We start from the raw sequence: 24,010 nt of genomic DNA, 5'->3' as shown, positions 1-24,010 counted from the left end.
AAAGCCATCACACTCAGCGAGAAAGTACGGGCCTGGCCAGCAACTCAAGGACTCCTGTTACCTTTCCAAAGTGGCTGGGTGAAAGACAACCACAGGAGACCACCGCGGAGAGGTGTGCACCACACATAGACACCTCGAGAAGTGCAAGCTCAGGCTGGGAAGGACAAGGCTATGCCCTCCATAGGGAGCAAGCAGACCCTGAGAGTGTCCACATTAAGGCCAGCAGTCCACATGGACCCACCCACGGCCGACACCCAGCAGGCACCAGAGGGCTGATGGCGTTTTCCGTCTACCAATATGAGCATGAACGCTCCTGGGGTGGGACGGTGACCACAGCCTGGGGTGAGCAGACACAGGGGCCTCCGGGAAGACATCTCAAAAGCTCATAGACACTAATGCTAGGCAGAGAAAGTCCTGACTGGCTGTGTCCCAAGACTGCAGGTCGTGGGAAGAAAACATTCAGAAAACACAGAGGAGGGCTGGGGATTTAGCTCAGTGGCACAGGCGCCTGCCTGGCAAGCACAAGGTCCTGAGTTCAATCCCCGGTACCAAAAAAAAAAACAAAAAAAAAACAACGAAAAAAAACCACACAGAGGAATTTTCCTTTAAATCAACCTTTTAAAATTTTTTTTCTATTTTTTAAAAATTACTTCTGTCTTTGTCAGGTTGGGGAAGGAGTTAGGGTACTTTCTCCCTTTGTTTTTCCTCTTTTAGTTTTTTCGCCTTCTCTTTTTCTCTTTTCCCTTTGCAAGTTTTTTCCTCTTTTTCCTTATCTTTCCTTTATTTCCTGGTTTTGCTGTTTATCTTTTTTTCTTGTTTTTCTTTTCTGTGACTGTTCTAACATTGTCAAGTTCCCTTGACTCCTTAGTAGGCCCCTGATCTCACTTTTTCTCCTCTTCCTAATATACCACTGATTAACTTCTCAAATTTTGCTTTTTTTTATTCTGCAGTTCATTAACCTTATTTCTATAACTACGGAGCTTCATGAATCTCTAGTTAGCTAGTGAACATTACACTATTAGTGTTGAATACTGTTCTAATATTAGCAGGAGTAAAGTTGTTCCATCTAGTAGATATTTACTGTAAGTCAATATGTGGTGTGTCCTAGTGTCCATGCTATAATTTTAGATCTCTTTTCTGTAGTTAAGGGTGATACATCATTGGCCCTTAGGATCTGTCAGTATTCAGTTTGTCTTTGATGCTGTAATTGATGCATGATTTTATTACCATAGCCAAGGTGATACAGTTGTTGCCATTGATTTGTTTTCTCGGGACGTCAATATCTGGAATGCCTTGGGGTCATTAACAATACTGTGGCCCATTCCTGGGTAGTAGTCCAAATATGCCACAACCTCCCATCCCAAGTAGTTAGAAGTGGTTGGATTGTGGAACAGAGGCAAAGACCAATAGTTAGCTATGCCCAGATGATACCGCTGAAAAGTAGACATTAACTAAAGCTGTCTCTAGTGGAAAGCTTTGTTTCTAGTATGATCAACTCACAAGCCTCAATGCAAAGAGAGAGGGAGGGAGGGGAGCAAAGCAATAAAATGCACCCCAAAACTCTTAGCTCCACCAAGGCTGATATATGGGGCATCAAAAGAAAGGAAAGCAAAAACCATGTAGCTAGATTATTCTAAATAATGTCAGAAGAAACAAGAAAACAGATCAGTAAGGCATTTGGCAAGCTCAGAGAAGAGATAAGTAAACAGATAATAGGCCAAATAAAAACAATCAGTGCATCTAAGGACACACTAATACAAACTTAGCAGAGCTAAACAAAACAATGCAAAACACAAATGATAATTAGAGTCCATCAAAAGGTGCCAAATAGAAATTAGGACGATTAACAATTCTATCAAAAGTGATAGAAGCGACCAGTGTGAGGAAAGAATGTGAGAACTAGAAGACAGGGCTGTTGTTGGTGACTAAGTAATGAAAGACACATTAAAAACAAGAGAATGAGAAAGATGGACTCCAAAGCTCCTAGAAGATGCAAAGAAGACCAAGATTAATTGGAGCTAGTGAGAAATCAGAAGGTAGCACAAATGGCATTATAAAATCTCTTTACTGAAATAAAGTTAAACCCATTAGAATTACAGCGGGTTTCTCAACACGAACTTTAAAGGCTGGGAGAGCTTGGAGTGAAGTGTTTCAAGCCCTAAAAGAAAACAGTTTCTAGCCCAGGATGATATATCCTGCAAAACCATCTTTCAAAATTGATGGAGAAATATCCCCATCTATATTCCCAGGATAAAGAACAGCTAGAGAAATTTATGACCACCAAACCAGCTCTCAAAAACATTCCCAAGGATATCCTAGGAAGATACAATGAAGCTGACAATGACAAAAGTTCCAATAGAATGAATATGCCAGTTAGGGTGAGCTGTTAAGTGGAAGGGAGAGATAGGGAACCAGCAACAGAAAAATCAGGCAATGACAGGAATGAGTCAGTTCCTATCGATAATATCTCTGGTCTTAATTCCCCACTCAAAAGATGCAGATTGACAGAATGAATCAAGAAATAAAATCCAACAGTATGCTGCATATAAAAAACACATTTAACCCAAAAAGAGACTCACAGACTAAAAATCAAAGAATGGAAAATAATATTCCGTGCAGTAGGAATACCAAAAATAGCAAATAAAGCTATCCTATATACAGACAAAGTGGACTTCAAGCCAGAACAGTTCAAAAAAGGCAAAGAAGGTCACTACCTGTTGGTTGAGGGAACAATCCAACAGAAAGAGATTATATATGCACTGAACAACAGTGCACCCAACTTCATAAAACAAATACTATTGGATATAACAGATAAGCAATTATAGTGGGGGACTTCAATACTGCACTACCACAGATACACAGATCAGCTAGACAAAAAATCAACAAAGAAATATCAGAGTTGATTAAAGCCTTCAAAGAAATTAACTTAATAGGTATCTACAGTGTCCCACCCAACAATAGAATACATATTCTTCTCAAAAGGACATAGAACTTTATCCAAAACAGACCACATACTAACCAGTACAGCATGCTTTAGTAAATGTAAAAGAATTGAAATTATACAAAGCATATTATTAAATCACCACACAATGAAACCAGAAATCAGTGACAAAACACAAATTATGCAAATACATGAAAACCAAGCAATATACTCTTAAATAAACAATGGGTTACAGAAGAAAATCAAGGAAGAAATAAGGCAGTTTCTACAACTAACGAATGCCGTACAATGTACCAGAATTTAAGAAACACAGTAAAAGCAGTCCTGACAGGGAAGTTTATAGAAATGAATACCTATATCACAAAAACAGAGCAAACCCAAACAAATAACCTAATGATGCACCTCAAAGTCCTTTAAAAAAAGAGAGAGAGGAGGAGAAATTCAAACCCAAAAGTAGTACAGTGAAGGAAATTATAAAGATGAGAGCAGCTGAGCATGGTGGTGCACATCTGTAGTCTTGGCACTCAGAAGGCTGAGGCAGGAAGATCGCCAGGAGTTTAAGTCCAGCCTGGTCTACCTAGTGAGTTCAAGGCCAGCCTGAATTACATAGCAAGACTCTGCCTCAAAACAAACAAACAAGCAGAAATCGATGCAATTGAGATCAAGTAAGTGAGTTGATTCTTTGAAAGAACAAAATAGACAAGCCCTTAGCCAGTCTAAGACAGAAAAGACACAAATCAATGCAAATAACAGTGGAAAAAGGTAAAATCATAATCAGTGCTGCTGAAATAAAAAAGATTATTGACAATTACTTCATGAACCTGTTCACCAATACATTGGAGAATTTATAGGAAATAGATTCTTAGATACATATGAATTACTAAAACTGAACCAAAAAGATTTTAAAACCCTAAATAATCCAACAACAAGCAGTGAAATAAAAAACCTACCAACTAAAAAAACCCAGGTTCTGACAGATACCCTCCTGAATTCTGCATGAACTTCAGATACGATCCAACACCAGTACTCCTCAACCTCTAATGAAGTTGAAAGGAAAGGAAAAAGCACTCCCAGAGCTATTCCTGGAAGCTAGCATTACCCTGATTCTACAACCAGGAAAGGACTCAATGGGAAAAAAAAAGAACTCCAGGCCAGTCTCTTTAATGAACATGGATGCAAAAACCCCCTAAGATACCGGCAAAGAGAATGCAGTAAATCATTAAAGAGATCATATGTCATGACCAAGTAGGCTTCATCCCAGGGATGCAAAGATGATTCAACATATACAAATCAATAAGTATAATCCATCACAAAAACAGAAGCAAGGACAAAAATCACACGATTATCTCAATAGACACAGCAAAAGCCTTTGACAAAATCCAACATCCTTTCATGATAAAACCCTGAAGAAAATAGCTATAAAAGGACCTTATCGCAATCGGATAAAAGCCATTTATGACAGACCTACTGCCAACATCATATTAAGTGTTCCTAAAATTAGGAACAAGACAAGGATGTCCATTATCCCCACTCCTGCTCAGTAGTACACAAAACATTAGCAAGAACAGTCAGGCAAGAAAAAGAAATAAAAGGGATATGTGTAGGAAAGGAAAAAGTCAAACTGTTATTATTTGCAGATGGCACGGTTCTTTACATACAAGACCCAAAAAATTCCACCAAAAGACTTCAGGAATTAATAACCAAATGCAGAAATGTGGCAGAATACAAAATCAACACAAAAATGAATAGCATTCTTTCGTGCCAGTAATGAATCCACTGAGAAAGAAATTAGGGGAAAAAAACACCATAATAGCACTAAGAAAAATTAAATACTTAGGAATTAAGGAAGTGAAAGACATCTACAATGAAAACTATAGTAACTCTATAAAGGGAAACTGAAGAGGACATTAGAAAATGGAAAGATATCCCCATTTCTGGATAGGCAGAACCAATATAGTCAAAATGGTCATTCTTTGAAAATTAATACACAGATTTTATGCAGTCTCAATCAAGATAACAATTACATCCTTCACAGAACTGGAGAAAACAATCCTGCATTCATGTGGACCCGGAAGAGACCCAGAAAAGCAAAAGCAATCCTGGGTAAGAGGAGCAAAGTGAGAGCATCACAACCCAGGCTTGAAGTTATATTACAAAGCTACAGTGATAAAAACAGCATGGGACTGGCACAAAAACAGACATGCGGCTCACTGAGACAGAACAGAAGATGTAGAAACAATCCCAGGCCATTCAGTCATCTATCTTTGCTTAGAAAAGCAATGCCCCATGTACGCATTTCTCAAAGTCACAGATAGATGGCAGCAGCCTTGAAAGTGCTTGTTCTCAGATCCTGCCCAGTGGTACCAAGTGTCTACCTGTCTGGATCCAAAAAGTGAGGAGGGGATGCTCCTCTCCCAAGTCTCCTTTGGTTTGTTCGTTTTTTCCTTTCTGTTTAATGTCTATTTGAATTGAAATCAGCATGCTGCTTCTCAGGACTGGAGACCATCCACATCATCTTCAGAAAGTGTACATTTTTCTTTTTAAATAAAACTGACAAGAAAAAAACATTTTAAAATTTGCTTCTGTTCTGTATTCATGTAACAATCAGCCATGTAAACACTAGAGAAATGACTGTTGTGGGAGGCTCTGGCGTCCCCTGTGGAGAGGGAGGCTGGGGAAGTTCCAGCCCACAGTAAGGGTCTGTGGGCTCCGATTGGAGCCTTCCATTGTCATGAAGGTAAGCCGGGGTGTGGCTTACTTTTGCTTGTACAGACCTTTGAAACTAGAAATATAATGCTTATCACAGTGTGTAGAACTTTTAGCTGATGTTTTTGATCAAGAAAACACTTCCTTGACCCACAGCTACTTAATAAAGTTTATTTTTTGAAAGGTCCTTATGGTCTCATTAATGGAAATTAAATTTGAGCCTCTTAACCAAAAGCATAAAACTCAGAATGCTGCCACTCAGTGTTGGGTTTGCTCTGACCAGGTCAGACCAGTGGCTCTAGACCTGAGAAGGCACTAATACCCAAAATATATAAGAAGCGCAAATAATCCAATAGCAAAACAACTACTAAAGAATCCAGTTTAAAAATGGGCAATAGACCTAGATAAACATTTCTCAAAAGACATACCAGTAGTCAAGTATATGAAAGAAAAAGTTCAGTGTCACCAATCATCAGGGAAAGGCAAATCAAAACCATATTTTCATCTCACTCCCATGAGAATTACCAAAACGACAAGAGATAAGTGCTGGTGGAGATGTGAGGAAAAGGGAACCCTTGCACACGTTGGAGGGAATGCACAGCCATTATGGAGAGGGATATAGAGGGTTCTCAAATAATTAAAACCAGAACAATTGTATGATCCAGCACCCCAGTCTTGGATAAATATAAAAGGAAGTAGAATTAATAATGTGGGAGGGACATGTGTACCCCATGTGCACTGTAGCACAATTCATGACAGCCAAGAAATGGAAACCTAACTGTTCAACTGATGGATGATATCTTAGTTACTTTCTCCATCACTAAGACAAAATACCAACACCTGCAAAGGAGGTGGTTTATTTTGGCTCATGTTTCAGTACCTAGTTGGCTGGCCCCAAGGCAGGACAGGGGTCTGGCAGAGGAGACTAGCTCATGGCATGGCAGACAGGAAGCAGAGAGAAGAAAGAGGAGGGTGGGGAGCGTGATACGCCCTTCCAGACCAGGCCCCATCTCCTCAGAGCACATTTGCTGCATAAACTTAGCAGTAGACTAATCTACCAGTGGGCATGGCACCCTCATGATCCAGTCCCTTCCCAAAAGCCCTTGCTCTGGTCACATGAGGCTTTGGGGGAACATCTAGATACAAACCATACAAATAGATAAAAATATGGTATAGATACACAAAGAAATTCTGTCATTTTTGACAACGTGGATGAAATTGAAGATCATTATGTTAAGTGAAATAAGCCAGGCACAGAAAGACACACAGGACCTCACTCATCTGTGGAATCTACAGAAGCTCATCCCATAGGAATGGAGATAGACTAGCCTTACAAGAGGCTGGAGAGAGGGGAAAGAGGGTTGGAGAAAGAAAGAGGGTTGGCCGGTGGGTGCTAAGTAACAGATCAGATAAGTGCAGCTGTTCTATTGCACAGTAAGGGTGACTTACAGATTATGTATATTTCAAAAGAACTGTAAGACTGGACTTTGAATATTTTTACCATAAAGAAACAATAAATATTAGAGGACTTGAATATATATTTACCCAGACTACCTGTTTGTGTACCTAAGTCTATATAATGCCAAAGCCTGTTCTTTCTACTATACCTGCATCTCATCTAGAAAACTGAACAACAGCATAGGCTTTTCTCCACCTACTTTTTGTAGAGGCTTACAGCCTGGGCTCACTGGGCAGGCCTATAGATGGTACTTCATGTTGGCCCAAAGACCTTATTTCATAGCCTGTCACCCTTTGTGTTAACTTTCCATTGGTCAGGGAAGTGACATACAATGGCCAGATAAACCAGGTTTTTAAACTTTTCAATGAAAATCATTGTGGTGGTCTATGGCACACAAGATTGACTGACACAGTAGGACAAAGGAGTTGGTTCTTCAAAAGCATAAGCGAAGTAGACAAGCCCTTAGCCACTCTAACCAAAACAGGGCAGAAAAGACAAAAGGCAATGCGAACAAAAATGAAAAAGGTGGAATCACAATCAGTACTGGAAAAATCAAAAAGATTATTGACAGTTACTTCACAAACCTGTTCACCAATGAATTGGAGAATTTACAGGAAATTGATAGATTCTTGGATACATGTGAATTACCAAAACCTTTGTCCTTACTCTGTCAGTAATTTGCATATATTCTCCTCCGTGTTTTCTCTTCACTTAATTGTTTTTTTGTTTTTTTTTTTTTTGTTTGTTTGTTTGTTTTTGGTTTTTCTCCGGTACCAGGAACTGAACTCACGACCTTGCACTTGCCAGGCAGGCGCTTTGCCGCTGAGCTAAATCCCCAGCCCCACTCTTCACTTAATTGTTAAATTGTTTCCTTTGCTGTGCAGAAGCTTTTTAGTTTAATGTGCTCCTATGTGTCTATACTTGCTTTTGTTGCCTGTGCTTTGGGGGTCTTTTCCCAAATATTTTTGCCCATTCTACTATCTTCTGAAGCATTTCTTCTATATTTTCTTCTAGTAGTTTCATAGTTTTAGGTCTTACATTTAAGCCTTTAATCTTTAGTTGATTTTGTAACTGGTGAGAGGTGGTAACTTTGTAACTAGTGAAAATCTTGTTTCATTCTTTGACGCGTAGCACCATTTGTTGAGGAGAAACTCAGCCAACTTTGAAGGCTGCAGAGCAGAAGGGTGAATAGCAGCGTGACTGTCACTCGGTACAGGGCTTCCAAGACCCTTTCCGAAGACTTCACTGTGCAACTGCTTGTTCCTAACCTGCCACCTTCCAGTTAATCCTCCTCAATATGTCATGAGCATGGATATGAAAGTGTGAATCATGTTATTTGCTTTCTTCTTTCAGATCTGTAAGAGCAAAGCTAAAGAATCACAGCAGTATTATCACAGCTTGGCCGTTCGGCAGAGCCTGGCTGTCCACTTCAACATCCAGCAGGACTGTGGTCATTTCCTGGCTGAAGTTCCTAATCGTCTACTTCCCTGGGAGGATCCTGATGCCCCTGAAAAGGAAGAGGATGAAATGGAAGAGAGGGAAGAAGTGAAAGGAGAAACTGGTGGGGGAAACTCAGAGCCCTGCTGTGAAACTGAGTCGTCCCAGGAGAGCCAGGGAATCCCACACAGGAAGCAGAGAAGCCACGTTGTGGTCATCACCAGAGAGGTTCCCCATCTCACAGTGGCTGATTTTGTGCGAGATTCCCTGACCCATCACAGCAAAAGCCCTGATACGTATGAGAGGCAGGTGTGTCTGCTGCTCTTACAGCTGTGCTCCGGCCTCGAGCACCTCAAGCCCTACCACGTCACGCACTGTGATCTCCGCCTAGAGAATCTGCTGCTTGTCCACCAGCAACCTGGGGGAGCCACCCAGGGCCTCGGGCCTGCAGAGCCCAGCCCCATCTCCTCTTGTCCCACGAGGCTTATTGTGAGCAACTTCTCCCAGGCCAAGCAGAAGAGCCACTTGGTGGACCCGGAGATCTTGCGAGACCAGTCCCGCCTTGCCCCAGAGATCATAACGGCCACTCAGTATAAGAAGTGTGATGAGTTCCAGACAGGCATCCTCATCTACGAGATGCTGCACCTGCCCAACCCCTTTGATGAGAACCCCGATCTGAAGGAGAAGGAGTATACGCGCGCAGACCTGCCTCGCATTCCTCTCCGCTCGCCCTACTCCTGGGGCCTGCAGCAGCTGGCCAGCTGCCTCCTGAACCCCAACCCTTCTGAGCGTATCCTCATTTCCGATGCCAGAGGCATCCTCCAGTGTCTGCTCTGGGGCCCCCGTGAAGACCTCTTCCAGACCTTTGCCGCATCCCCGAGCCTGGTGCAGAGAAACGCCCTATTGCAGAACTGGCTGGACATTAAGAGAACCCTGCTGATGATCAAGTTTGCTGAAAAGTCCCTGGACAGAGAGTGTGGCATCAGCCTCGAGGACTGGCTTTGTGCTCAGTACCTGGCTTTTGCCACGACAGACTCCCTCGGCTGTATTGTAAAGATCCTGCAACCCCGTTAATGTGGCCGGGATGCTGCTTTTATTACATCTCCTCCTCTTCATGTCACCCCACACTTCGCTGTCCTGGTCTTCATCCAGAACTCAAAGGATAGAGACACCCATCCTTGTCCATGAACAAATGGGTCCATTCAGGAGCTCACCCACCACTCCAGATCAAGTAAGAAGCTCTCTGAACTACAGAAATTCAGCTGCACAAACACGCTGGAGCGCCTTCCATCCTCATAGTCCCCTCCGTGCAGTGAAAACTGCAGATGCATCTCCTTGAAGGGTCCGCTCCTGTGGTCTGAGCTCAGTGAGCTGTGTTCAGTTCCGGCACAATTCTGACGAACAGCCGTCTTAGCAGCAAGTATTTATTCTCGCTATCAATAGCCAGATACAGCCAGCTTCTGCCAGCATCCAGTCACCCCTCGAACTGCCTCCTCCTTCCTTTAAGTTGTCAGTAATAGAGTGTCTACCAGGCAGACCTGCCATTCTTAGCATCAGCTCAGTTTTGTTTGCCAGGACTGTGTCCTTTGTTCCAACGGGCAGTAGAAAGAGAGATTCCCGTCCCGTGGGTCAGAGACCTGTTTTCATTCCTGTTACCAATAAGTGTGTGCACTGCACAGAGGATGGCCTTAATAGCCTCCCTCTGCTGCCACTGCCTGGCTCTTCACCTCTACCCTGTCCCCACTTGTGGCCCATTACAGAGCTGACCCTTAGTGATGCTGGCGATGCCTCAGAAGGGTGCAGCAAGTTGAAAGCTTATGAATAGCTGGCAGGGCATCAGGAGATGATTTTTTTGCATGTGCAATTCACTAGGGGCCACGAGGGAACAGAGCTTAAAACACCATTTTTTGATTGCTGTCAGAGCTGTCAGTGTTCGGCACCAAGGTCAGCAGGACCTGGATCCGAGTTTTCCCCCAAGCAGTGATTGGCCAGCTTCCCTCTCTCAGTAACCCGGGTTAACTGGTTGACCAAATGCTGTAAACACAGCCCTGAGTGAAGTGGCATCTGTTTATCTCTGAGGTCTCCTTAGATGGCAGTGTAAGAGGCTGACTACTGCAATGGCCAGAAGGCAAAGGACAGGGAGATGGCCGCTGATGAGACAGCTGGTCTCTTCCAGAGAGTCTGCCACGGCCTGAGTGGCACATTGCTCCCAAGACTCTCTAATGGCTCCAGAGGCCAGCTCGCAGGAAGGCAGATGGCTGAGGGCTGGCTGAGAGCTGTTCGCCACGGAGCCATGCTCCTCTGCGATGGATGTATGTGCAATTTCCGTATGTATTTTTTAGCTGTATATTACAGTGTTTATGTTGCAACTTCACCTGAAGCAAGATCTGCAGAAACCCTCCCTCGTCCCTCCACACCAAGCCGAATATTCCTTCCCCTGTGTGTGCACGTGCCTGCTTGTTTATTCACAACTGTGAGTTTACTACAGCTTTGAGTCCCAAGAGTCACTCGCACAGTGTGTGTGTGCACACGTGCTAGGGCGGAGGCCAGGCCTGGGGAGCAGCCTGTGGCGGGGCTGACAGACCTGTGCTCTGTGCTGTCAGTGGGGGAGCCTGGGGCCCTCAGCTGCCTGTGTGGTTTCCGAAAAGCCGAGATGGACTGTGCAGTATTACTTAGATGGCACATTAGTGGCCTTGGAAATTTCTAAACTTTTAATACTTTTAACAGCCTTTCATGTGATTCACCTGTATCAAAGAGGATCAAGAAAGGAGAAGAATGTATTTTATTGTGCTTTTTTTTTTTTTTAAGAGAATGACATCTGTAAGGCTCTACCTGTAAGAGGCCCTTGTCCCCTAGGACTTCCAGGCAGGCAGGCTGGCTGGCCAGCCCCAGAGTCTTGCTTCCTCTGTGCAGAGTGCAAACTCGGCCTCTGTCCTGTGGCTTGGCCGCCTTGCCGACGGGTGGCATTTGGTTTAGCACGCAGAGCCACGCGCACATAACTCCTTGCCTGATTATGCACTGAGCTGGCCGTACACAGACCACTGCCCACGTCAGCACCCCCCCAATGGTTTGCAAATTGAGACATACCTTCTCAATGTCATTCTCGCGGTGCCTTGCCCAAGTAAATTTGAATGTTGACTATTTAATGAGGTTACATATTTAATGCAGAATGTTCCCCGGTCCCTCTGTTTGTTCTGTCCCGAGGTATCTTTGTTTTTCCATTTTCCCCACTATGACTTGGATCCAGTCTTAACAGTAGAACAGGACGGGCACCTCCACTACCACTGTCTGACAGCACTGGGAAACTGAGCACCTCTTCATACCACATGTGTCTATTACTGTTTTTATGTTCGCATTTGTGAAGGGCTGAGGATGCATGCCAAGGAGTTGAGAAGGGCCTCCAGCCTCCTTGGACAATGGCCAAGGAGTGGGAAAGGAGGGGAGGGGAGGCGGGCAGGACGGGTTAGAGCAGAAGATAGAAAAAATATTTCTAGGCAAGACGCACATCAGAGGGTCCTCAGAATAGTCTTCCAAAATAATGAAATTCTGTCTAACATTATTATGAATATTTTATACTTCCATTTTAATTTTGATAGAAACTTGGAATTCATTTATCAACTGGAAATTCTACCCTCTGTAGACACAGTTACACACATATTTTTTATACATATATGTGTATATGAGTTTTGGATTGCAAATAGCATAGCACTTTTTCTCCAGTAATATCAAGTTACTGTCCTCAATACTGATTGGAAATGCTTTTCTGTTGGAGTCTGTACTATGGATTCTTTCATTTCTTTGAGCATTTGAACAATTAAGCCCTTACAGAACTTCTTAAGCCACATGAGCATGAGCAATGTGACACGTTTGTGTCCTGGGGAACAGGACAGTGACTGGAGCAGCTGGGATCAGGCGTGAATGTATCACAGAGTGCCTTGTCGGAGTGCAGCGTGGTCCTGGCAGGATGAATGAGGGTCCGCAGGGGATGGGGCAGGGGAGAGCCCTGTAGAGCGCATGTAGTAATGTGCTGTGCAGAAGCTAGGCACAGCACGGGATGGGAAAGGCCATCACAACCTGTGCAGCCGCGGTGTGAGAACCGAGAGTGGGACCGTCAGCCCGAGACTGCTAGCGTCAGGAGCCAGGAGCCTGCCGATGCCTTTCGGACGCACCCTCAGAGGGCGGACTGTGTGAGGGACACAAGGGGCACAGCACCCACACCACCTAATTACTGGGGGGTTGGGAGTGAAACACATGAGGGTTTAGTGTCGGATGGGTGGAGGCCAGGTCTGCTTCCAGACTCAGTGTGCCTGTGAGCATGTAAAACTCTAAGCCAAGAAATCTGCACCCCTGGAAATGCTAAGGACATTTCTGGGAGTACAACTACCTATAATTGTATTTCAAAGTTTCTAGTATTATAAAATTTCCATGCAAGATCTTTGGGGCCCAGCACAGCACAACACAGCATAAAAGGATTGTACCCAGCTTCCTGAATTTGAGTTGTTAACACTCTGGCACTGGGAAGTCACCTGACATTTGGTTTTGCCGGAAACCTGCAGTTAGCATTTTCCCATAGTTTTACTAGAAGTGATTGGGAAAACACCCTGTAGCCCTACAAGCTGGGTGGATTCAGGACCCTGCACTCCTGTGTTTCAAGGGATGGCAGCTGTGTGAAGTGTGAGCACCCACGGGGACTGGACTCGCTGGGCGTGTTTCCCATGCTCCTTGCTGGCCAAGAGCACTGAGGCTGTGGTCCAGGCCGGCACACAAACACAGCTAGGCACTGCCCTTGCTGAGATGTGCCCAGGAGCCAGCTGTCCATGCCCACGCAGCACTGCCACCAGGGGCGCTGCAGGAAGCCAGAAGAGCCATGGTGCTAGATTCTAGCCAGAGATGATACCAAAGAAATCAGCCTTTCTGTCCTGATGCTTCTCAGACGGTAAGGCCAAGTGTGACAGACACCAGGGAGGGGAATTCTTATACATTCCATATCAGCAGTTCAGCTGCTAAAGAAAGTCCATCCTCTAAAAAGCACCTATTCTCTTTAAGATGTCCATTTTTTCTATTAGAAGAGGAAAAAAGGTTGATGATGAGGATGCGGATGAGGATGATGATGATGGAGGAAGCCTGGGGCAGAGAGTGAAGTCCCTGGTGTCTGAGGGGAAGGAATTCTCCCACCACACTATAGCATGACTGCGGCCCAGACCTCAGCATGGGAACATCATAACCATATGATGCCGAGGACTGTGTGTGTGTGTGTGTTTTTTTTTAAGGTCATAAGGTAGTTTCAGTAGATATGTTTAAAGAACTTTTGGAGTTTTCTTACTACATTGTACCATTTTTATAAACCTTCCTACAGAGGTGTTTACCATTCAGCATCCTTCTACTTAGTATTTATAAGTGCCCAGACTGTACAAGGTGCTATACAGCTGTTACACAGCTCCTTTCCACAGCTGTTGAAATTAGCGTAGTCTGCTACATCCACCACTGCCGGAAGCTTTGCCTGCCCAGGGGGAGCTGCAGGGGCCTGCATTCCAAACCCCCATCCACAATCTGCTCCCAGGGCCTCCCAATCTCTTCCCCATACAACACATCCCCATGGTTTTTTTTAAATTAAGGAAGTTTCAGGGAATCAAAAGAGGTCAGAAGTTTTTTAACCTAGCAGAACTACAGAAGTATATATTTTGCTACAAATATTATAGTACAGGAAATCCACTTGGCCCACTAGTGTGTGGCTAGTTTGTGTGTCTGCAGTCTCAATCACTTGAATGTTGCACCAGCCCTGGGGTCTCAGGGCGGCCTTGTGGGAAGGTTATCCACACTGCTCCAACACTATGTGGGCTCCCTTCCCTTGCTGACTGTAAAGAGCGCTGTGTGTGAACTCGGGGCTGGGATTTCTGTGGATGATGTGCAGGGCATTTTGGTGTGAGATCAAGGCAGAAGCAAGAGGTCTGCCACCTGAATCATGACGGCCCTCATTCCAATCTCTTAATTCCCCATGGCACTGCTCACACTATATTTGAAAACCTTGTTTCTCTTGCTCTGTCCAGAGCTTCACTCTCCACTTACATATTATAGAATTGTATAAATCTACCAATAACAGGTCCGCTCTCACCAGTGGTGCCGCCCTTTGGTTTGCTGTGGTACTTTGCTGTGTACTCTGTGGCATCGTGTTACTATGTAAATAAACTCATTTTAATATGCACTAAAAGCCAGACTTCACGCCCTCGTCCTTTCTGCAGCTTGTCTATGCTGGGGACAGTTTGGACAGGATGGATGCCTATCCTTAAAAGAGAAAAAGACCCACCCTTGGGGTCCTCACCCCTGCCCACGTAGACTACATTCTCCTTTTGGTTGCTTTTTCTTCTGAGAAAATTAGGCTTAGGAGATCAAGTGGAACCCACAGCTCCCCCAGCCCTTGGGGTTGACAGGTTTGCTGTGTGCGGTTGCCCCCTGGTGGTCAGTCGGCTGCAGGCTGCCAGGTCCGCTGCACTGTGGGGAGCCCTGACTAACTCCTGACTCTCCCGGTGGGAATCACAGAGCTGTGCAGATAACGTGAGCAAGAGCAGAGCTCAGAAAGCATCACCCATAGAATCTATGCGCCTTTGGCCTCACAAAAGCCTATGAGCTCATAGGCTGGCACTTTGGTAGCAGGCAACAGGCCACCAGCTTGAGCAGGGGTAGTAACAGCTCCCGTACTGTTGGAGTGGGAGGGAGGAAAGTGCAAAGTGGGAGACTTCAGGTTTAGACCCAGTCTTAGAGTTCTGGTCCCTACAGTGGACACTGCCTGCAACCTGCGTTTCTGTTCTTCTGCATGAGCCAGCACTCTAGAATTTGCATGTTGTGTTTTAGGGACCTTCCTGGAAAAGTAGCCCCCAGATGAGAGTTTTATATTGCCAAGAAGCAAAACCCACATTTCTGTGGACCGAAATGGTGTGACCTGGGGCCTGGGAGGAAGAGTCAGCAAAGCCTCCAGTCAGAAGGAACACGGGAGCACACAGGCTTCTAGGAGACAGAAACAAGGGAAGAACTGGGCAGGGGCTGGGAGATCAAAGGGAGGTGCCCTGGGGCAGCTCACAGCCCTGAGGCCCTGGGGTGCTGGCCTAGCTGGACAAGGGGAAGGGAAGACAGTGGAAACATGAGCTTCTGATTTCTCAGCGCACCCACTTCAGCATTTCAAATAAGAGCCTGGGGAGGAGTCACCGCATTGCCTCTCCACCGCCCTGCCTGCAGGGGACCGTTCCTGGGAGCTCCGGGTGGGAACCTAGTGAACCTCTTCTCACTGGCTTGTCCAAAGGCCGTGGACTAACACTTCCCTGCAGAGTGACATCTTTCAGTTTGTGCCACAGACCCTGGATTGCTTTCCCACCTGGACTAAATGGGCTGGGAGCTCATTTATTCAGGGTGTGGGGGTCCTACGCGTGCATCCCCCGCTCCAGGAGCTCTGCCTGCTGTCCAGGACCCAGCAAGTCACACTTCCTCATAAGAGAGTCTGTGCCCTGCAAGGGAAGGTGCTTCATTAGTGCCTTACGAGGCAAGAACTGAGGATCCCAAGCTGGCATCAAGAGCAACTCAAGGCAATGAGAGCTAAAACTCAACAAATTAGATTTCACAGTGGGTGGGGGTGGGGGGACTGACTCCAAAATCCAGCTCTCAAATTGCAAGTCTCTAAGAGGAGATGGACTGCCTAGGCACAACCCAACTTCTAGAGCTCCCAGACAACCCTCTGTGCACACGTGCACACACCCACTCGCACACATATTCCCAGGCCCTCTGGAAGGTGCAAGCAGCAGCTGGAAGGCAGAGTGCTGGTGGCCTCGTCTCAGCTAAAGAATCCAAGGAGCATGCAGGGTTGCTGGGCAGTCTGCAAGCATGGGGACCAGGGACCTCTAGAGAAGCAGCCACCTTTCCCGGGGAAGAGGCTCTCTCAGGGCACAGGGCAGTGCTCTCAGGTCTGGCCCTTGCTCAACAGCCTTACAGGAGCTGGAGTCTGAGGTGGAGCGAAACCTCCGAACCTGTGGTCCATCTGTCCACTCACCCTTGTCCCAGGTGCCTTTCTGCCGTCACTTCCCACAGGGGCAGGGTATGCCTGAGCCTCTCCAACCTGTGCCTCTGCGCCGTGAGACGGGCTGACTCTGGAAGAATCAGGCATCCACCCTGCCCAGCCTTCCCCGCTCCATGCACTGCAGGGCTCTGCACACCTCCCCCAGAGCTGGGGCTCTGTGCTTCTCAGCTTCCCTGGAAACTCTTCTCTTCAGCCTCCCAAGGGCAGGGCAGGTGCCTGTTCCGAGTATCTCTGTGCCCCAGCCTGGGCACTGCCCAGCAAGCTCAAATTCAGCTCAGAGAGTTCATAGAAATGACCCTAACAAGCATCCATCTCTCTGTCCCCCTCTCACCCTCCCTCTCCCTCGCCATTCAAACACTGTATGTGGCTCCATTCTTCCTATTTTGCAGATGAGGAAAATGAAGCCCATTTTCATTCACTAATCAAAGCTGGGTTATCAGGGGCTGGGGATATAGCTCAGCGGTACAGTGCCTGCCTGGCAAACATGAGGTCGTGAGTTCAATTCCCAGCACCCTCCCCCTGCAAAAAAGTTGAGTTTACAGCTAGATCTGTGGACGTCCGGGGTGGTGCTGTCCTCCTCCCCACGCCTGCCAGCTGTGCTGGCCATGGAGGGCAGCAGGAGTGAGGAGAGCAGGAAAGAGCAGTGTGGGGAGGTCTGGGACATTCGCAGGACGGGACTATGCTTCTGTTCTTTTCATCAAGTGCGTGGGCTGGGACCCAGCTGAGAGAAGAGCCCTCACCAGCTCTTATGGGCAGGAAGGCCAGAGGGGGTGCCCACTGGACACAAGACACAGGGGCAGAAGCTTCTGCCCAGAGCCAGGGGCTGGAAACCAGAGACCGCCTGCTGAGCCAGTTACCCACAGACATAGAGTGCTCTCACCTTCCCTGCAGGAAAGCCCTGGATGCAACCCTGGGACCAGGCTTCGCATTCACACTGGGCCAGCCCCAGCCTCCCTGCCCTGGAGCCAGAAATCTCGCTTGAACAGAGCTTGAGCACAGGTCTTAGCTTCTGTGACCCCTTCTGTGGAAGGGGCCTTTGCTGCGCCCCAGGTCTCCCCAGCACCAACACTCCTTGACACTCTGCCCACTCCTTGACCTTGGGCCAATGTATCTGGCCTTGTAGAGTGGACAAGGGGCCTTCTGCAGGACATCAGGGACCTGTCTAGACAGTGTCCAGGAACCCCAGGAACGGCAGAGGACATCAGGTGCTGTGCCTGGAAGCTGAGGAGTTGCTCTTCTCCTGGGGAGTGCTGTCCAGGGAAGGCGGCCAGGGTCGCTCCCACTCCATAATTTTGCCTTCACCACAGCCCTGTGAGATCCTTTCTGGAATTATCCCCATTTCACCAACAGAAAAACAGAAAATTTCATTTGCCCAGATTGCCAATGAGGGAAGTCAGTCTGTCCCGAGCAGTCTAACTCTACCCAGCCAATGACCAGCACTCAGGCCACCCTCCCTGCCTGTCCTACTGTCCCTGCCCCAGTCACCAGTGGCTTCATGGTGCCCACAGGTAAATGACAACTGCTGACCAGGCCAGCAGACAGCTTGGAGAATCCATGCCCGCATGGTTCCTGTCCCCTCTCCTTGCTCTCCAGGGACCCTGTCAGCCCAAACATGCTAGGGAGACTCCCGTGGAAACTTTGTCACCTACCAGCCCCTGCCTCACTCCCAGACTGAGCTCCTTGCCCAGTTCTGTGGCCTGGGACAGTGACTGCAGACCAAGCACATCAGCAAACTGGCCCACAGCTGCCAGGCAGGAGGATTGGGGTCGGAGCCTAGGCCGGACTGGCTGGAAAACCATTCCTCCCCCTGCCATCACAAGGCCCTCATCTAGCAGCCAGGCTCGTGTCCTGTGGCATCTCCCACCTGTGAGCACGGAGCCACAGAAGACTTCTTGGGGGTGGCAGGCTGTGGACAGGAAGAAGGGGGGTGGCCAGTCAGATCCGAGCCCTCTTTCTGTGAGACGCCCACTAGGCTCCTGCAACCCCCAGGCAGGCACCAAGCACAGCTCTGACCGACCTGGGGACAGTCCCTCTTGGGAGGCCCTGAGCAGACCTGCTCCTCACACTTCTGTAGGTGGGGAAGGAAGGCCAAGCTTGTCACACAATGGACACCACTGTCCCCCAGCAGGTGTCTGTAGACTTCCCCTCTTCCCCACCAAGGCCTCTCAGAGCAGCTTCTGGACCCACAGAGCAGCTGAGTGGCCACCAGCCTCCAGGAAAGACACGGGCACTTTCTTTTCTTGTTTTTTCTCTTCGTTGGGGAGGGGTTATCCGACCCCACCTTCCCCACCTCCACTCCTACCCTGTCATGGGAAACTAGGTTGGTGCAAATATGCAACACACACACACACACACACACACACACACAAACGGGTGGAGTTCCTCTTGGACAAAAGGTGATATTATGAGACATAACACCTGCAAGCCACAACTCACTCAACAGCACATCATGGACATCAAGCTTCTCAAAACAGCCTCTCCCACTAAAAATGACATGATTCTATAACACACGTGCTGATGACACAATTCTATAACACACGTGCCAATAAAGGGGAAGGGTCTGGTTGCTTCACTATTTGGAAAATAATTATTGTGCACACTGTAAACCGGTATAAATCCAAACAGATCAAACAAAGAGTTACATCCAGAAAGGAAAGGAAAGGAGAGAAGAAGCCCTCAAGAACTAAGTCAATATCTGCTTTCTCTCTCATTGAGAAAGGATTTTTTTAAGCTAAGAAGCAATAGGAGGCCTCTGAAAGGGGAAGATCAATAGGTTTGACTGAAGATGATAAACCTCTGTCCACTGAAAACATTAGAAACCACACTGAAAAGTAAAGAACTAGGAAAACTATTTCAACAAATACAACAGCTATGGGTTAAACTCCCGAGTTATGAGGAGCTTGTGCAAATCATCTGGAAGATGCAACGCCACCAAACAGAGGACAGACACAGAAGAATCCAAAGCTTTAACCTTTCTAGAAATAAAAGAAGTGAGAAGCTAAGATGGCTTATCTAGAAAACCATTTTGATAGCCTTTTGTGATTATAAAAGCAATTTTTTGTGATAGACAATGTGGAGAACAGAATTGACCCCACTAGGTCACCGGCCAGAAATGACGGCCGCTAACACACACTATATATCCCGCAAGCATTGTGTGCTCCGTCTTTTTCGTCTTTAATGACCATCTTCCTGTTGTCACCTCATGCTCTGCCATGAGGTGAACAGAGCTCTTTTCCAGCGGACACTCAATGCCCACGGTGGCACATACGCTTGGTGAGAGTGCAGTCGTTTGGGTGAGAAGGGGCTGGGGCATCAGGAAGGGCTGCTCCCGGCAGACAGGCTGGGAGGTGGGACTTTCAGGTCTCCAAAGTTAGAGAACCAGGTTCTGGGGAGCTTTGCAGGAGGCTGGTCTCCAGGGCCTCACCCAAGTCCAGTTGCTCAGAGGTCCCAGGCGTCCTGAGCTTACAAGGGACCCCTTTGCCCTGTGGGTTGCAGGGTTTGCCTTGGTTTAATCAGGATGAAAGGACATTGTGCAGCAGATGCTTACTGCTGGGCCCTAGAAAGTGCTCAATACTGGTAGCACACAAGAACAAACCCCCAGTGGGCATCATTTTGGCTTTCGGTTTTTATAGCAGACACTGTATGTTCAAATTCCTACCTCCCCAGAGTTGGAAAACCATGTGCAGCTTTGGAATGGCAGCTTCTCTGGCTTCCCAAATACCTCCTGCTGGCTCTCAGACCTGCTCTGAGCACCTCTTGCCTCCCCAGGGTGACACACTGCTGGACAGGCCACGTGGGTCCAGCCCCACCCCTACCCCTAGCTCGCCCTCTTCCCAGGCCCTGACTTGGTCCCTTCCTGGGGATGCAGGACTGGATTCAGCTCCGCTCATAATGCTGCTTGGCATAATAAATGCTCCAGTCCAATGTACTTGATTCTGGGGAGATTCATTAAACGCATTGTGGAAACGTTTTAATTGAATTAGATTGTTTCCTGATTGTAACAAATGTGAATTAACTGAGGGGGCTGGGTGTCCTTGGACCTAGCTGGCTTCTTTCGGTTTAATGAGGAGGTGAGTGTGGGCGCCTCTTGGCCACAAGTCTGGTTTAAATTTATCTTTCGTGCTAATAAAGCAATTAGGTGAATGCAGCGAGCAGATTATTCAGCGTTTCTAAATTTCACCCACAGAGCCACTTGGTGGGCCTGCTTGGCGCCCCTGAGCATGACCCAGTTCTCCTGCCTCAGCCTAGTGAGCCTCTCGGTTCTCTAGGGAAAGAAACGAGTTCCAAGTTCTGCAGGCCTCGCTTTGTCTCCCTAGAACCTGGTCCCCTCGGAGGGCACAGCTGCTGGCTCCCAGGGGTGCGGCCACCTGAGTGAGAGCCCGCAGGGCAGGCAAGGCCCCTGCTCACCCTCCAACCCAGAGGAGGCAACCGTGAAGAGACACTGGCGCCTCCTCATGGTGAAGGTGCAAAACTGCAGTCTAAGGCACTGCGGGGCCTTGGTAGTGTCCCAGCGTTTTCTACTATAGCAAATTCGGCCTGGGTCGGCTATCCCTGACAGAAGTCAGTCCAAGGTCAATTGTCAAGAAGATTGCAAACTGGGTGACAGCAAAGGAAGCCACAGAAAGAAGGCCAGGAGTGTCGCCATGGGCCTGTGGGGAGGAAGGGCAGGCCAGGAAGCCCCTGAGACGTGTGGTCTGCACTGGGTTTGAAGAATACACAGTTTTCCAGGACAAAATGTGAAGGGTTCCCAGACAAAGGCACTGGATAGCAGAGCTGAAAGCGTCGTGGCACGTTCCGGGGACCCAGGGGGCGCACAGGAAGAACTCTCCAGCTGCGGCAGCAGAGTGGGTCCAAAGGACTTGGGGTCAGAGAGCCAAAGAAGACAGGTGGGATGCTGCTCGCTCAGTTCAGGACCCTGGAGGGAGAGGGCCAGGTGCTGGACACTTGAGAGGTCAAGCCACTTTCCGGCTTCCTGGCAGGTCAGGATCCCCACCCCCACCCCAGGACCCAGGTGGGCTGAGCCCCCCCAACCAGCGAGTGACTACTCCAGCCCTAGAAGAGTCTGGGTGTAGACCAGTGAGCCACTGGCCAAGGTCACTGAACTCAGGAGGGGGGTCTCCTGCAGCTGACGCTGGAGTGCCTGACCTCACACCCACACCAACACACCACACACACTTACACACACTATGCACAGACACATCCACACATGACACATATACTCAAACACATACCATACACACAACCACACACACCACACCCACATCACACACATGACAACCCACACAGAGACACACAGACAATACACATACATACACACCACATGCACGCAACACACAACACACAGACATATCTGCCGCATACAGATACACAAATGCATCACACACCCACAGCCTACACACATATACACACCACACCGAGAGTCTAGGTTTCCCAGCACCGAACTGCCTCCTCCTCCAGAGCATGGGCCTGCCTGGCAGCCTGTTCCCTCTGTGTCCCTGCCAGGCCCCGCTGGTGGCAGAGACCCCTCCTGAACCCCTGGGCAGGGCCTGCTTCCAGCCCCTCGCTGATGGCCACGCTGCCTCGCCTGTGCTCCTGGCTGTCCACAGGACCTCCATCAGTGCAGTGTTGTCCAGGGGACACAGCCCCTGCCCCAGAGCCTGGCCACGGGGGAATCAAGCTCACAGAACCCCTTCCTCAGGGCCCCCTCCCCATGCCCACCCTGCCTGTCTGGCAGGACCCTGATCACCCTCCATCTGCCCCCTCAGGGCTACTCCTGGCACTAGGTAGATGTGGGAGAACACCAGGCAGGCCCAGCCTAGCCCAGGCCCAATCCTGCCGGAGCCCTGCCCGGTGGCTACAGCTGGGGTTACAGATGGGAAGGTAGCGGCAGAGGTGACCTGCACTCCCCGTGCCCATGGGCACACTCTGTCGCTGTGATGTGGCCTCTTCAGTCTCGCCTGCCTCTAGGACAGCATCACACTCCACCCTGCTCATGGGATGGTTCCAGGTGCTTTCCTATCCTTCTCAGAGTCACATCCTGACTTCAGGGCCAGGGCTGCATTAGACAAGGTGCCACCACCTCACACAAGGTGCCCCACCTGGGAAAACAGGAGGAGCCCAAGCTAGGGTGTCACCTGGCAGCTCCCAAAGACACCCACAGAATCCAAGGACCCAGGAGGGCCTGGGGCAGAACTAAGCTCTTTCTCTACTCCCCACTCACCAGAGAGCAGGCAGTGGGGTCAACTGGCTTCCGATTGATGGGCTTCCTGTCCCCTCCTTCCTGTAGGAGAGCCCAGCTGCTGGTGCCAGATTAATGGCCACAATTAAACAAAATGCCCTTGCCGCGGCTGCTGTCCTCCCACACCTGTGTGCCCGGAGCTGCTCCAAGCCCAGGAAGGGAGATTTGTAATGAAATCAGACAGGCCTCTTAGCTGCTGATGCTATCGGGGCCCAGGGGAGAGGAGGACTTATTTCCTAATCGTCCGCCAAGCATCTGTCACCCACACACGCGGCAATGTCATTCCTGCACGCAGCAAGGACCTTTCAGGCGGTGACTGTCACTGGCCTGCCAGGCTGCCCGTGCCTCTGTGACCCTCACTGACCCCTTCCTTCCTGGGCTGAGGCTGCATGGACACTACACACACACACACACACACACACACACACACACTCACACTCATCCTAATTCATTCACAAATTGCCTGCTGTGCCCCACTATATTGACAGAAAGGAGAAAGAACTAAGGACGTCTCCTAGGCCAAGTGGGGCAACAGAGGGGCAGCAGCAAGAAGCAGTCACTGCAACAGTCTCCTAGAGCTGAGAGCAGAGAGGACCCGCAAGACTGCAAGCCAGTGGTGCCACACAGCCTGTGACTGCCCAGGGCCACTAGCTACTGATAGCCCTACAGCTCCCAGCCTACTGGAGAAGCCACCACCAGCTGTGCTTTGTCCTCAATCTGTGTGTGTGAGTCAGAGAGGGGCGTGGATGGCTTGTACAAGCTGAAGGTACTAAACCCCACCACCCCCACAGAGGCAAGCGGTAGCAGGGTAGGGGACTCAGCCTACCATTCTAGAAACTTCCCCTGCTGTACTGCTTGTCACAGCTCAGCCCAGACACCGACACCCTGCCATCCCATTAGCAGAGCCCCACAGCGGGGAGTGTGGGGGGGGGCTACACTAGTGATGCGGCCTGGCCCAATTTGGAGCAGTTATAGTAACTCATCTCTCCCCTCTCCTGATCTCTCAGAGCTAACTGTACTATGACACCTGAGACCTGAGGAACAAGGAGTCCTATGCTCCTGTCCCCACCCTCCAATAAGGCTCAAGGTGGGTGAGGAAGCCAGTGCACCAGTCTCCCTTCCTACCACACTTATGTGTCCTAGCTGGTTAAGGCTCCTGGAAGTTAC

General features: G+C 48.4%; 1 protein-coding gene across 8 annotated transcripts in view; it reads left to right on the top strand.

Moving 5' to 3' along the window:
* The window catches only part of Peak1 (pseudopodium-enriched atypical kinase 1), a 284,201-nt gene extending 269,450 nt beyond the window's left edge, over positions 1 to 14,751 (top strand). For all 8 annotated transcript variants that reach the window (XM_005393487.2, XM_005393484.2, XM_013518882.1 and 5 more), the window contains one exon: positions 8,460 to 14,751. In XM_005393487.2, the coding sequence (XP_005393544.1) occupies positions 8,460 to 9,617 (1,158 nt within the window). In that variant the 3' untranslated portion in view covers positions 9,618 to 14,751. The remainder of the gene's footprint in view (positions 1 to 8,459) is intronic.
* The last annotated feature ends 9,259 nt before the right edge of the window (positions 14,752 to 24,010 follow it).

This window comes from Chinchilla lanigera, unplaced genomic scaffold (genome assembly GCF_000276665.1).
Source record: "Chinchilla lanigera isolate Chin_1 unplaced genomic scaffold, ChiLan1.0 scaffold00049, whole genome shotgun sequence".
NCBI classification, from domain to species: Eukaryota; Metazoa; Chordata; class Mammalia; order Rodentia; family Chinchillidae; genus Chinchilla; species Chinchilla lanigera.
The sequence above is the reverse complement of the archived record's forward strand: the minus strand, read 5'-3'. Positions and strand labels throughout refer to the sequence as shown.